This window comes from Podarcis erhardii, assembly GCF_964252035.2.
Source record: "Podarcis erhardii genome assembly, chromosome: 6".
Taxonomy (NCBI): domain Eukaryota; kingdom Metazoa; phylum Chordata; class Lepidosauria; order Squamata; family Lacertidae; genus Podarcis; species Podarcis erhardii.
The window spans coordinates 30,483,965-30,500,653 of NC_138510.1; the positions used below are offsets into that span (position 1 = coordinate 30,483,965).

Sequence of the window (16,689 nt, forward strand, 5' to 3'; positions counted from 1 at the left end):
ACTGGATTATTGTAACTCGCTCTACGTGGGGCTGCCCTTAAGACTGACCCAGAAACTCCAGCGGGTGCAGAATGCCGCGGCGAGACTCCTTATGGGGTCTTCGCTGCGAGATCACATTCAACCGGTACTATACCAGCTGCACTGGCTCCCGGTGGAGTACAGGATCAGGTTTAAGGTGCTGGTTTTAACCTTTAAAGCCCTATACGGCCTAGGACCCTCGTACCTACGGGACCGCCTCTCCTGGTATGCCCCACAGAGAAACCTACGGTCTGCAAATAATAACATCCTCAAGGTCCCAGGCCTCAGAGAGGTTAGGCTGGCCTCAACTAGAGCCAGGGCCTTCTCGGCTGCGGCTCCAATCTGGTGGAACGCTCTGTCACAAGAGACTAGGGCCCTGCGGGACCTGACATCCTTCCGCAGGGCCTGCAAGACAGAGTTGTTCCACCAGGCCTTTGGTCAGGGCGCAGCCTGACTCCCTCCTCTGGCAACCTGCTTAGAATCTTGCTTAATTAGTTGCCATTAATTTGATTTTAATTGATTTTTATAATGTAATATTTTTAGAATGTGTGAATATCTGATTGTTTGATTGTTGATTGTTGTTAGCCGCCCTGAGCCCGGCTTCGGCTGGGGAGGGCGGGATATAAATAAAATTTATTATTATTTTTTATTATTATTAATTCACTGAATTACGAGAGGAGGAACACCACAGCTCCAAGATTTTACAATTATCAGGACATTGAAACTGCAATTAGAAAATGACCTCAAGTAAAAAAGGTAAAGATAAAGGACCCCTGGACGGTTAAGTCCAGTCAATGGTGACTGTGGGGTTGCAGGGCTCATCTCACTTTCAGGCCGAGGGAGCCAGCATTTGTCCACAGACAGTTTTCCCAGTCATGTGGCCAGCATGTGGCTGCTACTGGCACACGGAGGATCGTGATGAGTGCCAGAGTGCACGGAAATGCCCTTTACCTTTCCGCCGCAGTGGTACTAGAAAACTGTCTGTGGACAAACGCTGGCTCCTTCGGCCTGAAAGTGAGATGAGCGGCGCAACCCCATAGTCGCCTTTGACTGGACTTAACCCTCCAGGGGTCCTTTACCTTTTTTACCTCAAGTACACTTTCCACACAATGGTTCCAACCAATAAAAATTTGAGTGGACTCAAGGTTGCTTTGCCAATAGACAATAGTTGTAGTCCAGAATACATGAACTCCTGACTGAGCAAATGCATCATGCACCGGATGAAGTGGACTCTAGTCCATGAAAGCTTACAGCGGATGCTCGGGTTGCGAATGCGATCCGTGCAGGAGGCACATTTGCAACCCGCAGTGCCACGTCTGCGCACATGCGGGTCGTGATTCGGCGCATCTGCGCACACGCAAGCGCCAAAACCCGGAAGTAACCTGTTCCGGTACTTCCGGGTTCGACGCAGTGCGCAACCTGAAAATGCGCAACCTGAAGGGTCTGTAACCTGAGGGTATGACTGTAAATGTGTTATTTTCAAAAGTCTAACAGGACGCTTCTGTTGGTTTCCCTGTTCACTTTCAGTCTGAAGGGCACTAGCTCCTTGCATGCATTTCCTTGTTTGGCATAGGGCTGCCCCTTCCACTGAGGTGAAAATGAAAATTTTCATTGGTAGAGGAACTCCACACATTCTTGGTCATCCATAAGCCAAAAGCCCACAAAACTGGGGCAAGTAACTGCAGTAAGATCTCTTAAGGCAGAAAGCAAGTCTGTGACCTAAAGGAGGGGATGGGAAACCATCAAAGTAGATGTGTGGACATGGCCCCCTTCCAGTCCTACTAATGTTGGAGTAAGGGCAGATGGAGCACGTCAACTTGGGAAGGAAGCCCCTCTAGGATAAGGCAATGCTGACCCTGAACCTATGTTGCCTTGTGGGATATCTTCAGGAGAAGAAAAGGCTAAGGAGTAAACCCTACACAAATCCAGTGGAGTCCCCAGGACGGTTGGATGGTGTCTTGTATGCCTCCTCTTGGCAACTCCTGCTGCCCAGCTGGTGCCAAACATATTGCTCTACTTTCATTTGGACCACATCAGTGAAGTTGGGGGGAGGGCAGTCTGGTTGTCTAGGACAACCCGGGACCTCCATACACACTGCCCAGGCTTGTGTCCCAGAGAGATCATTTTGGTGCTGCCAACTGGTTTGATTTGACTGGCGTGTCCCAGAGGTGTGCTCCATGTCTTGTGAGACAGACAGATGTCAACAAAACAACAATATTGAAATTCCAACATCAGTAGGACAAGGATTGCAGAACCTTCCAGCAGGGAGGGGATATCCGACATAGGATTTCCTTTCCAGTGTCTGACCTCTCACCCCACCCACTGCACCTAGCTTCCTATTTTCACCTGGGATCATAGGATTGCAGGACCACAGGATTGTAGGGCCCCAGTTAATGTAGCAAAGAACACTGGCCGTTCTTAAGCCTATGATCTTGCATTTCATTGTGCAGGTACATCATTAGCCACTCAGGACTTGGCAGCACATCAAATGTAACAGTATTTTGTGTCTCTGAACAGTTGGCACTTCCATCACGGAACCGACACAGAACAGCACCTGTGTGTGTTCCACAAAAGAATGAGGCTGCTTTGTTTCTACTTTTCGTATGTTTTATTATAAAGAAAGGTAAGATAAGCATTGTGAGCCAAAATGTGCAGGTACTGCAGAAACAGCACCACAAAGAAAATAAAAAATAATAATTAAAAAAAAAACCATGGAAAACGCACTTTTCATAAACTGTAATCTGCTTTCTAATTTTTTCATAAATAGACAAAAATCCTTGTCAGCAATTTTAAATAGATGGACATATGGCTGAAAAAAATATAATAATGCCATATAACATGGATATAAACTGTCCATTTCTTGCTGTACAAATAATAGAAACGAGTTTGGCAGGGTTTTTTTTTTGTTTGTTTCTTTTTATACACATCTCCATTCTATGTATAACTAAAAAAATGTGCTACAATTAATATAAAATGCTTTTACTATAAAGTAAACTACTAATTTCTTCCACAAAAAAATCTTAAAGATGTCTTTAGCACAGTTCTAAAACATTTATTAAGCTACTTACAACTATCCAACAAATTATATTTTTCATGGTCTTTTCACATTGTTTCCCTCTCATATTTGCACTTCTGCTTCCCATCTGCTCTGTCCACCTAACCTCCAAACAACAGGTTCTAATTTTTAATTTTTAAATTTAATTATTATTTTTTTGCCAGACATCTGAGGCCTTTCGCATGTACAATATTCACAACAGACTTCACATTTGTTTTGCACAAAGGTTAGTGCCATTTAGCAAGTCATCGAAAGAGTGTCTCCTCCTGCTGAGCCAAGCCTAATGCCTCTGAGCGAGCGCGGCGCCCGGGTCTGTGCTGAATCTAAAAAGCAGTTCGCTAGGAAAATGGTCCATAGCTAAGCTGGTGGCAAGCAGAGAAAGGCGCGCAGGGCAGGCAGGTGGGGTTGGGGGGGGGGTCCTTTGTAAATTTTGTTCTTTGTGATTTATGCAAGGTTGGCTTCCATGTACAATAGGACTTCGGAGAAGAAGGAGAAAAGGGAGGGAGGAGGAAGAGGAGAAGAGAAGGAAAGGAATAAGCTGCTCTCAGAGCCAGGATATGAAGCCAAAGGCGAGGTGCTCTCTTGCCCTTGTGACTTGCTTGATGCCCATCTGGGTAGCCTGTATCACAGACCCTGTTAAATGTCCTTCCTTTTCACCTTTGCAGAATGGAGATGTCAGGGTTTAAGTGAGGTAGAGTGACTTGTCCCTTGGCAGCATGCTGTAAGAGAAACAGAAGGAAGAGGATGGGTGAGATTGTGAAAAATAATATTAATCATAATCATAATACAACCACCAGGCTAGCAGGCACATCTAGAATATATTCAATACTGGTATATAGGTATATATATACCAGTATTGAAGGACTGGGCGATGGGCTTCGTGGGGTGGTGAATGCTTCCCTCCATGAGGGAGCCTTCCCAGACCCGCTGAAAGAGGCGGTTATTAAACCGCTTCTTAAAAAACATCTTTAGATGCGGCCACGATGGCCAACTATCGCCCAGTCTCAAATCTTCCATTCTTGGGCAAGGTGATTGAGCGAGCGGTTGCCGAACAACTCCAGGCACGCCTGGAAGAAGGGGACCATTTGGATCCCTTCCAGTTGGGATTCAGGCCTCATCATGGGACTGAAACTGCCTTGGTCGCACTGGTTGATGATCTCCGGCGGGCTAGGGACAAAGGTGAGAGCTGTTTCCTAGTTCTGCTGGATCTCTCAGCGGCGTTTGATACCATCGACCATAACATCCTTCTGGACTGTCTTGAGGGGCTGGGAGCTGGGGGCACTGTCATACAGTGGTTCCGCTCCTTCCTCCTGGGCCGTGTTCAGAAAGTGGTGGTGGGGGATGAGTGTTCAGACCCCTGGGCTCTCACTTCTGGGGTGCCTCAGGGTTCTGTCCTCTCCCCCATGCTTTTCAACATTTACATGCAGCCGCTGGGAGAGATCATCAGGAGGTTTGGGCTGGGTGTTCATCAGTATGCGGATGATACCCAGCTCTACCTCTCTTTTAAATCAGAACCAGTGAAGGCGGTGAAGGTCCTGTGTGAGTGTCTGGAGGCGGTTGGAGGATGGATGGCGGCTAACAGATTGAGGTTGAATCCTGACAAGACAGAAGTACTGTTTTTGGGGGACAGGAGGCAGGCAGGAGTGGAGGATTCCCTGGCCCTGAATGGGGTAACTGTGCCCCTGAAGGACCAGGTGCGCAGCCTGGGAGTCATTTTGGACTCACAGCTGTCCATGGAGGCGCAGGTCAAATCTGTGTCCAGGGCAGCTGTTTACCAGCTCCATCTGGTACGTAGGCTGAGACCCTATCTGCCTGCGGACTGTCTCGCCAGAGTGGTGCATGCTCTGGTTATCTCCCGCTTGGACTACTGCAGTGCACTCTGCATGGGGCTACCTTTGAAGGTGACTTGGAAACTACAACTAATCCAGAATGCAGCAGCTAGACTGGTGACTGGGGGCGGCCGCCGAGACCATATAACACCGGTCTTGAAAGACCTACATTGGCTCCCAGTACGTTTCCGAGCACAATTCAAAGTGTTGGTGCTGACCTTTAAAGCCCTAAACGGCCTCAGTCCAGTATACCTGAAGGAGCGTCTCCACCCCCATCATTCTGCCCGGACACTGAGGTCCAGCGCCGAGGGCCTTCTGGCGGTTCCCTCATTGCGAGAAGCAAAGCTACAGGGAACCAGGCAGAGGGCCTTCTCGGTAGTGGCACCCGCCCTGTGGAACGCCCTTCCAGCAGATGTCAAAGCGATAAACAACTACCTGACATTCAGAAGACATCTGAAGGCAGCCCTGTTCAGGGAAGTTTTTAACGTGTGATATTTTACTGTGTTTTTGGTTTCTATGGAAGCCGCCCAGAGTGGCTGGGGAGGCCCAGCCAGATGGGCGGGGTATAAATAAATTATTATTATTATTATTATTATTATTATTATTATTATTATTATTATTATTCCCTACTTGCTATATACTGTAATTGCCACAAACTGGATTTTTAAAATGTGGGATGCAACTATCCAAGCCTATTTGATAGCAGCATTAGGATCGTCTGTGCTTGTAAATTACAAATAGATGGGAAGGCAGATTAAAGGGCAATCCTTCTTTCCTTGGCTTGAAATTCATAATGATTACAGAGATCTTAGGTGCAAAACACAATAATCAAAACCAATGGTATGTATGCTGTTGAATCTAATGCAAATTGAAGTGGCACACTGTGACTTCGAGAAAGGATGTTTAAAAAAGTTGCCCTCTCAAAGAACAGAAACAATTAACCTATTACGTTAATTTAATATCTATCTATATCTTTCTATCTATCTATCATCTATCTATCTATCTATCTATCTATCTATCTATCTATCTATCTATCTTTTTGCCAAACCATGAGAATGAGTTCAGCTGAGACAAAAGTGGGGGTAGGAGTAGAAGAGGCTACAAGGAAGTAAAAGACTGGAGATTTTAGGGCAATTTAAGCACCCCTCACTTGCATGGCTTCTTAGCTCTTTTGTTTTTAAACTGGACCCCTGCTCTCCATTACACAGCTTTAAATAGATTGGCCCTTAACTGTCACCCCAAATTTGGCTCTCTGTGGTAGCTAACATTTGCTGGTTTGTGCCCTGGAGATTAACCCTCCCCTCAAAAACACTGGAGTAGGAATAATGAGAACAGAGTGAAGCACTTCACTGATATATCTGTTTGCAAAAGAAGTCAGCATCCTATCATGTCCATCACATTCTCTCTTATAAATTCACTTATCTGTACTTTTTTATAAGCAGCATTTAAAATGTTCTGTCTTCCTATCCTCAGCAAAGATTTAATACGTAGACAAAGTAGTGAGGTCTTCTAGTACCAAAACTTCATTAATTTTACAAACTACTCTCCCAAACACATTACGGGCATTGCTATAAATAATTGAATCCAAACTAAGTGCGCTTACTATGTTTTATCTCTCCTTTTTTACGGTGTTTGTTCACTTACTCAAGTGATTTGGAAGACTGAATAATTTGGAATGAATCTTCCAGTCTCCATCATGAATTAGTGTAGTCTGTTTTTGTTTGGACAAACTGACTGTATGCAAGTCAGCAGGTCTGTGTGATTTGCTTCACAGACTAATGCTCTGTTCAAGCTGCTTATCCTAGAGTGCTCCCATGACCACTCTGGACTAAAAGGTTTAAAGAACACAGCCTAAATTACAAAGTTTGATTAAGATGCCCAGAGAGCAGATCATACATGGTAGCATGGAAGGGTAAACAATAATTAACTGTGAGAGATGAGAGCGGCTGACAATTATTCAGTGGTCTAATGTCTGATAAACAGAGAAGAAAAATAAACACAGCAGTAGCCTTTAATGAGAAAAACCCAGCGGTCATGACCATTATTAGGATGGAACAAGCCTGAGTAAAGTAACAGAGCAAATATTGATGGCAAGGTTCTAAGATCTGCTGCTCAGATGCTGCTGCACTTCAGATTTGGCACATAGTCCTGATAGTGCTGAAGCATTTTCACAAGAAGCTCTGAGGATGCAAAAAAGGAAACTGCATCGTATTGAACTCTCCATGTTCCTGTAACAAGCAACAATCTCAAGTAACAATGCATTCAATTCCCTTCCAAAGCCAATATCTGTGCCTCACCAGCTAGAGATGAGGTGCTACTGTTTAAGCCTTCAAAATGTCTGGAGCTTTATGAGTCCGGTTTGTTCCACTAGATAATCAAAATCTACAATAAGTAGAATGTCAAAGCAACTTTTGTGCTATTTGTGCTCACAAATTATATGATAAACATGCTTCAAATCAAGGTTGCAAAAATTGCAAGGTGCGTGTGGATGGCTCAAAATTTCTGCAGACCATCCATACCACCTCTCTTTATATAAGTCTGCACTATGCTGGAGGTATATTGCAAAAAACACCTCATCTTTCATCAACGTGATTTCCGTTTGTGAAGTTTACAACATGTTTTCCTGAAACTTTTTTTTGATGTGTCTAGATCCAGCCTAAGTCCCAGCCCCTACAGAATCTGAACAAACATATACTGTTCTGAAAAAACACACACAAAAAGAACACGAATTAGGAAGGAGGCTGGGTTTGCTAACTTTAGCAAGGTAGTATGGTCTAGGGCTATAGCATCCAAGAGCATATGAGAGGCATGTTGCCATTATAATATTTACTGAATAGCCAAGTGCATTTCCTACAATTATGGAATTAAACAATTGTACTATAGTGCCATTCATTTCCTCCTGAATCCCATTATCAAAGGATTACACTGTGCCTATCATCAGATTGACCCAAGACCACTGATTCTGTCCAAGGTGCACTGCCTATGTTAGACCTTCATAACAGATGTTCGAATTATGCTGACTTTAAAAGAACAACGGTGTGTTCATTGCAAGCATCAAATATTACGAGAAGACTGTGAGCACGATTTGTCCAGGGATGGACATTTGATGCAGACTGTCATACATTGTGAGGGAGGCCAGAATCATCAGCAACCCCCACCCACCCCCTGCCAAAAAATATATGCCCCACACTGGAATTTTGCTGCAGAAGTTAGTTCACCTCATAATCTGCTATAATGATTTTCTGTCATCCTTAGCCTAATCTGCATGGTTTAAATATGATTTTCCAGGAATATGAGATAAAACCATGAAATCTGACATTTTCACTGTGACAAAGGCATGAAATGTGAGTGCTTTGATCATGAATGGTACGGGGCACTGTGCACACAATACTGCATCTTGCCAGAATGCCAAGAGCTTGTTTTCCTTCCTTAGAGCGGCTACCTGCCTGCTGCATTCATGTTTCATTAAGGTACTCTAGCATTCTTCAGCATGCCAATACGCCTAAATAATGCAACTTTTATATTGGGTTATATATTATTTTGATATTAAGCTATATAATGAAGCTGCACTTAAGAGAGGCTTCTAACCTACATCAGCCCCAAAACAGGTGTCTCATTACATAACCTGCCTTCTGAAGTGCGTATGTGAGAGAGAGACACAGAGAAACACAAACACACACACACACACACACAGAGAGAGAGAGAGAGAGAGAGAGAGAGAGAGAGACTTACATGGAATGTTTAAAAATTAGCCCCTTTTTGCTGCAAACAGCATCACATAGAACCAATAGAAACAGCAACATTTTGGAAAGTCCTGAATGCCAAATATGCTTGAAATTGCTTATTTGCCTCCCACATTATTATAAAAATAACATACCACACCGTTTCTTCCTACTACAAAGTACTGTTTATTCCACAGCAAGTTCTGTGTGGATACATGTAGTAGGAAGGACCCAAACAAGCATTTCCTCTACACAAGTTCAAAAAGCATTAAGCACTGGCATTCCAAAAAAATTATGCCTTCTCTTGAACTTTCCAGATTATTTAAGGAAAAGCACTTCCCCGCTCTCTCTTTGTAGGAAGGGGCCTTGAAATCTGGCCTTGAATTTCCCAAATTCCATTTCCACCTAATGGAGGTGAAGGTGAGGCAGCCTTGTTGCAGAAAGGCAGCCTTGTGTCAGAAAAGCATCATTTTCCACTTTACCTCTTTGTCTGGTCCTTTAATAATACAATAGATAAATGTGCACTCTGGTGCTGGAGGTGGGAAGGCATACAAATGGAACTTAAGAAAAGGAAAAGAAAGAAAGAAATTCCAGAGTCTTCTCCCCCACCCCCTTATCCTTTTCAGGAGGAAGCAGTTCGGAAAAGAGAGAGGCGACGTGGGTTAGCTTTCTCACTTGTTTCTAGTCAATCAGAGTTGTGCTCAGCAGCTTTTGCTACAAACAGGAGAAATTAGTTTTTGCTAAACTCTGTCTTGGAAGAAGGATGTATGTCTGACCCAAACACAGTTGGTATGCTTCCACAGCGGGCTTGTGGATGAAATGATGGACACCTGGATGGATGGAATGCATTCTCTGACTAGCGGGAACAAGGTCACACCCACATCATGCATTTAAAGCCACGGTTTCTCCCTCAAAGAATCCAAGGAACTACAATTTCCAGCATCCTTTGGGGGAAGCCATGCATTTTAAATGTGCATTAAATGTACATAGTGTGGCATGTCTTCAGCAAGAGTCTTTCTCAGTAAGGCAAAATGAGACCTTTTAACTTGGGGTCTTACATATGCAAAACAACAAAACAAATAAAAATAGTATGCCACTGGGAAAAGGCTGTAGCTGTTTGCCTCTAGCTAAGCACCTGCAATCCCTGGCTATAATTGGCCACTTTTTTAAAAAAAGGTCAGTATTTACCTAAACATTTCCTTTAAACAGTTAACATTTGAAAACAGGGTGCTCAGTTCCTTTTCTAAATGCCAACATTTAAGCACTATCAAAATTTACAGAGCCAAGTTGTAACACTTTAGGCCTTATGTGTACAGAACTGTTTTGCCATGGTACTAGAGACAAGTTGTCTCAAAGGACAGCAAGAAAAACTTTTCAGGCTTCCTCTGGTGGCAGGGTGGGGTTTACATTCACAAAGAGGACACTGGTGGGAATCCCTGCAGCAAAGCAGCTTCAAAACAGACAGAAGTAATCCTAAGGGACCAGTACAATATTCACTTGTGCTACAGAAAGGATGGGAGATGCTCTCTATGCAGAAACTCCACTGGATGACCACAGAGAGTAGAGATGAATGCTGTATTTCTGGATGGAGTGATGCCATAGATAAAGCTTGAAGTTTCAATAACATATTCCTATCTTCTTAAACAAAACAAAGCCCAGTGCTTAATCCACATTGCAACTGAACTATCATGACACCTAGGGAACGCTGGGAATTGTGGGGCTTCCCCCCACAAAGGTACTGAAAGATTATAAGACCAGACCGTTGAACTGCCGCAGAAAACTGTGGTTCTCAGGATCCTTTATGAGATTTTTTACTGGAAGCAGATGACATGTGCCAGTCAAACTGGTTTATGTTCGCAATGGATACATGGCTGAAGGGGGGGGGGGGGAGAAGGCTAAGCTTCCCCTTCTGTGCATTTCTACCCACACAGCAATATATGAAAATAGATGTGTAGCCAATCAGTGATAAGATCCTTATTCTTACAAATCAAAGATGAGATGATAAACATGGATTTTAGCTACACCGCTTTAGTGGACAGAACTGAATTATTCTTCACACACCAAAAAATGCTCTGTACATAGGAAACAGGTGTCAAGAAGAATGGTTCCTAATTGGCTTTCTCCATGCCATGCTAGTATTCATTATGCAAGGAACTTTTTTTTTAATGTAGAGGAGTATTCACATGATATCATGCTGTAAGCAATGCTTCATATTCTGACTCAGGTGTCTTGTGGGTAGGAAGCAATGGACTCAACATTTAGCTCAGCCCTACATTTTTTGCAAATCATAAAGAAAATTCACACTGCATATGCTCAGAATTAGATGAGCACCAGCAGGATGGTGACACTTTGTACGGGGATTCTTGCTTGTATACTGAATGAATTGTTGATGCAATCACGTGCAATTGATTGCTTTTAAAAAAAGCCTAGGTTTGCATTGCATTTGTTCATGTGCATTACTTAAACCAGGGATGCCGAGCCTGTGGACCCCCCTCCCGATATTGTTGGACTACAGCTCCCATAATCCACTGTCACTGGCCCAGCATGCTAGGGCTGATGGGAGTTGGAGTAGAACAACTTCTAGAGGGCCACAGCTTCCTCACCTGATTTAGATGGAGGGGAAAAGAATGGGAAAGAATGGAAGGTTGCAGCAAGACCAAATGACCAATTCTGATATTAATTCTAGAAAATATGAACATTTGGAAGGCAGGCAAATAGAATACTAGGCACAGCTGATCCACAGAAGATCTGAGAAATTCATTTGATTCAAAACGCTTGGGAAAGTACCTTCTACTTTCTAATAAGAGTTTTCTAGTAACTCTAAAGAGTGAACTGAAAGCATTGAAAACCAGCATGCACACGTGCCATTTGGTAAGGGAAAAGATACAGATGTATTACTACTTTCAGCTAGCGTAAGTTATAGAGGGTTATGAGGAAATGCAAAAGCAAAAACCTCTGGGTGCAGACATGCTCAATCATCATGCCTTAATTATTCAATCCAACATAATCGGTTTAAGTATCACATCACATATCCACATGAGTTCTGACCATTTTCTTGGTACACGTTCATGAGTACAAACTCATAAAAGAAAGGACGACTAAAGAAAAGAGTTGAGTTTTTGTCAAGTTAACACCGGGCCACTTTAGTCTGAAAACACAATTGTTCTGAAGACAATATAGCATTATTCCTTAGAAAGGTATTGAATAAAAACACTCATATGCAAAACAAGTATGAATGTTTTTGAAACATGGTGCTTTGATTACTTCCATCATTTAGACAGCCGTCTAAACATGCTGAAATTTCTTATTTTGTCTACTGGCCTGCAGTGGTTAATTCCGCACTCTCTGCTGGGGTATTCATTGTCCCACTCGGTATTTCCTGGGGGGTTTGATGCAGCAGGTGATCGCGGCCCAACACTGTTCTGAAACTCAGATGAAATATGAGAGAAGTCCTAAACGTGGAAGAACAGAGGAAAAGAAAATGTTATAAAGCAGGATATGGGCAAAACAGTCTGGCTTTACCCATAACTTCCCATCAGAGTCCCAGCTGAGCAAAGTGCTTAAATGTATGGATAGCAATATGTTCAAGAACTTCATTTAAATCAAGACCAAATTGAAAATATTCAACAGGATGTTTATTCTCTAAAGAAATCAGCCGCTTTCTTTCTCTTCCTTGTTTTACAAGGTCATGTTTTGAGAAAAATTCCTTCCACATTTATTGCCCATATTATGCACAATGACACATACATGCTTTTGCTTGCATCTATGTTTTTGTTTTGTTTCTTTGCAATCATAAACACTTTCCCCAAAAGAAATGTGTCTCTCACTGCTCTAAGGCATTAAAGTAGTTGAAGTTAAAGGAATGTGGTGAGGAGAATCACTGTTGCTTCATCTGATGACACCTTTTTGGCTCCAAAAAAGCTTGAGAGACAGTCTAATGAGAGATGCTGTTGCAGATGCTGGTGTATGGCTTAATCATAATCAAATGAACAGCATCTATTAACTAGGAAAAGATGAGATCTGAACAAGGAATTCAAGCAACAAGGTTTATAAAAATTAAGCTTTATTTGGACCAGTGATGCAAAATACTCCATTTCCAAGTTCACCTACTTTAGAGCTCTTCAACTAACTTTAATTATTGTTAGTTCTACTTCACTATAATTATTTTGAAGCTGGTTTGAAGATTTTGATCTAAATTACTACGTTGCAAACTACCACAGTGATAAACCATGACAAAAATTTTCATATTTGCAGATCACTTCTCACTCTCAGTCCCCAAAAGAAAGCTAGGAGCATTATGCTATTATTCAAAATATGGATAACCATGATGTGACATTTCAGAAGGAAGATTTTCAATAAAGCTAGTTCTCTCCACCCCCACCCCCAATTGACATCAACCAGGTGCAAATGCAAGGCAGCTCAGAATCCAAGGAAAATACCAACTCTGAGAGTTCAGGAACATGGAAGGTTCTGCTCATATAAGTCCATGTATCCAATTACCTGTATGACAGATGTCCTGAACACATAAACTGGGGGGAAACTGCACTGCAGATTCACCTTCGAACTCTAAATGATAAATGCACTGGATCCGTCTTGATGAACAAATCCACACACTTGAAAATGAGGGGCATAACTTTGAAATGCTTTTTAATGTAAGAACTCCTGACTGCCGAAATCTCCATTAGTTGCACAGCAGCAGCAATGTTGAGCTTTTGCCACTGGTGCTTTGTGGTGCCTGCTTAATATATTGCTCTACTTTGGGGCAGTATATAAAAACATCCCACAACAAGGTGGTGCATTTTATTATAGGATTCAAATTATTGCAACCCAGAAAGTAATGACAGTTAATGGCCTTTATGCGCCATTTGAAAAAGTAGTCTCGGGTGTGCCAACGTGATGTGATTCAGGAGATTCATGATGGGTAGCCCCTTTGAAGATCAGGGAAATTATGCTCTGGGAGGTGTTTAAGCCTTTCCTCCCATGCCTTTCCCCCAGTGCAAATCAGCCCACACTCACCAAAAATTGCTACTAGCTAAACAAGCGGAAAAGACAGCAAAATATGCTATTCCTGTCTTTTACCCCTTTTGGAGCTAACAGCAGTTGGAGGAAGGGTAGCATTCACATGGGGGAAAGCCCTAGGAGGAAGGAAAGGCTGAAACAGTGGTCTTGTTCACACATTATGGTAAATCATAGTTAATGGTTCGTCATGAATGTGTGTTATCTCACTATCTTTGCTCCTCCCATGGGAAAAACAAACCATGACCTTTGGCTTAGCGTCACGTCCAAATCAGGGATCATGCAACCAAGGTTTATTCTAGGGCTTGCTGACCATAGTTTGCTTGAGCAAAACAAAACCACAATTCTTGCCAGGGATCATGGTTTGCTTTTCCAGAGTGTTAACAAGGACAAACAAAGAAAGTAAGACCACCAGATTTGTGATAAATCGTTAAATGTAAGGGTGAAGTAGGGCACTCTCTTCCGAAGCACCATTTCCCCGGTCTTCAAAGCAGCCCAGTGGGGGCTGCTGATTAGCAAAACAAATAACCAAGGGACACGCCAATCATGGATCTGTGTCTAGTTCACCCACAAGTTCGCAAAACCCAGATGTGCAGAATTCATGGTTAAGAATTGTAATTTAGGGCTCAAGCCACTCACCTGCTGGCCTGGTGGTGAAGAGTTCATTGGGGGCTGTACCTGTAGTGCCATGGAAGGAGACAAGATGGGTTGCTGTGGGACCTGCTGCATGCTGAGGGACTGGTTGAGGATGGAGCTCTGTGGGTGGTGCAAAGACAGCTGCTGATGGAGAGGGGGGCTGATCTGGAAAGAAGGGGGTGGTGAGGCACTGATGCTGGGCAACATGGGTTTGGAATTGAGGGTCCTGGAGAGGCCGGGGTGAGGGTGTCCACGGTAGCTCTGCAGGTCTGCTGGGGACAAGAAGGAGCCCAAGCCAGGATAGGGTGATGAGGCCTGTGGTGGCATCGTATACAAGGGCTGTTTCGGTGGGATCATTTTTGAAGGTTGGTTGGTTTGGGCACTTTTTGTCTCCCCTTGGTCAGCTGAGCTCTGCAAAACGGTGGGAGGAGGAACCACACAAACACACAGAACAGATTGCAAATGAAGGACAAGTCACTGAAATTAAGTACATGCAACTTTGACATCTGAATAACTGAAAGGCACAGTTCTCCTCCCCTTTTAAACTTCGCCCCTCCTATCAGATGATACTAAGCAAGGAAACCTAAGAACAAGTTGTAAAATGCATGATTTAACACGTATTTCCAGTGCTTGAAGTTCAATAACAGTTGGCCTAAATAAATAAATATCACAATGGAAATCAATATGGCATGGAGCAGTGGAGAGGAGGCAACATAGCTCAGTGGTAGAGCACATGTTATGCATGCAGAAGATCCCAGGACCAATCCTTAGCCACTCTACTTAAAGGATTCCCGAGACCCCCTAAAGCAACTGCCAGTCAGAGTAACCAATAGTGCCCAGGATGGACAAATCTAAGGCTGCTTATTAAATTATGCTGCACTTGTCAGTTGTTTTACAATTATTGCCTTTTTCAAATTCACAACAATCACCATGGTGCTACTGACTGATTAGTTGCAAAATGTGCAGCAGCATCTCAATGGCTACCCAGTAAGTTCATGATGCATTGGAGAGATGAAATGAGGTCAAAACTAAACAAAAAACAAAAAAAACCCAACAACTTTCTACTGAACTACAGTGACTTCAGAGTTGAAAAATACAGGGCAGGGGGAAGGTATCTGGGCAGTGATGGAGATGGAATAAAATAGAGGGGAATATAGCAATTTCTAATTCTGGTGGCCTCAGCATCTAAGTAACTAATGAAGGTGCCCCAGTCCCAAACTGAAGGATTGTTGGTGTCTGCTATCTTCTGTGCCACCTGCTCCACTCTGTACAGGGATTTTCTAACATTAAAAAATTACTTATTTATCTATCTAAACCAATAGACAAGATTTTAAGGCATTTGCTAGCAAAGATAATTGGGTGATGGTGGGGGTTTTTTTGCTCTCTCAAAGTCTTCATTCCAGATTTATTTAAATATGAAAGTCACCTTTTAAAACTCTTTTTTAAAAAAGCCCACAACAGTTATTATTGCTGCTTTGCTAAATGCGGCGAGATACTGCACCAATGAATTATATGCAGCATGAGCAGAATACCAATATCAAAATATCCAACCTTAAATACATTCAGCGCAGTTATGAATCTTTTTAAACACTTAAACCAATGAAAGGGACTCGGATTATTTCCTTTTTGACCTTTTTGCCACAGCTCTTAACCTTCAAGCATGGCTCTGTTAACTCCCCAGGCAACGTTCCTCAGTGCTCACTCCACAGCATGAAGTACATGTTTACCCCTATTTTAATTATACTGAAATTAAAATTATTTAAATTTTTTTTAAGGGAAAAAGTAAATGTAATTCCACACAATTTTAACTCACTTTAAAATGGCAGCCTTGGCTTGGCCGCTTGTGTACTACTGATGCTGGGAGCTCTCCATGGTTCTGAAGCACTGTGCCTACCGCATAGGGGAAGAGTGGTAGCTTAGTGGTAGGACACATGCTTTGCAGGTAGAAGGTCTCGGGTTCAATACCTGGTTGAAAGAGACTCCTGTCTGAAACCCTGGAGAGCTGCTGCCAGCCAGTGCAGACAGTTCTGAGCTAGATGGGCCAATGGCCTACTCAGTGCAAGGTGGCTTCCTATGTTCTTGTTGAAGTAGGTTGGCTACCCTTCCAGTTCTATCCCTCACAGCTTCAGTCAGGAGTGCCAACAGGATTTCCTGGGCCCAGCGGGCTTTCTGACCCACATGCAAAAGTGTGCAAGGATTTACTCTGTGTCATAGGTAAACTTGTGTCCTCTTCTGCAGGTGGAGTGGAGGGTATGGAAATCAGTGGCCACACATACAAACCATCTCTGTTTTTAAGCAGAGATTGGATGACCATTTGCCATGGATGCTTTAGTTGAGATTCCTGCATTGCAAGACCCTCGGGGTTCTATGAGATGTGTGTAGTGCATGAGTGAGGGGGTGGAATGAAAAGTTC

The 16,689-nt window shown here is 43.1% G+C and overlaps 1 protein-coding gene across 7 annotated transcripts in view; it reads right to left on the reverse strand.

Moving 5' to 3' along the window:
- Positions 1-2,603: 2,603 nt before the first annotated feature.
- TOX2 (TOX high mobility group box family member 2) overlaps positions 2,604-16,689 on the reverse strand; it is a 269,513-nt gene continuing 255,427 nt past the window's right edge. For 6 of the 7 annotated variants that reach the window (XM_081866796.1, XM_081866793.1, XM_081866798.1 and 3 more), the window contains 3 exons: positions 14,280-14,687; positions 11,946-12,076; positions 2,604-3,792 (listed from right to left, as the gene is read on the reverse strand). In XM_081866796.1, coding sequence (XP_081722922.1) covers positions 3,756-3,792; positions 11,946-12,076; positions 14,280-14,687 — 576 coding nt within the window. In that variant the 3' untranslated portion in view covers positions 2,604-3,755. Of the gene's footprint in view, positions 3,793-9,797; positions 12,077-14,279; positions 14,688-16,689 lie in introns of those variants that run through there. The other variant, XM_081866792.1, reaches the window with a different exon arrangement.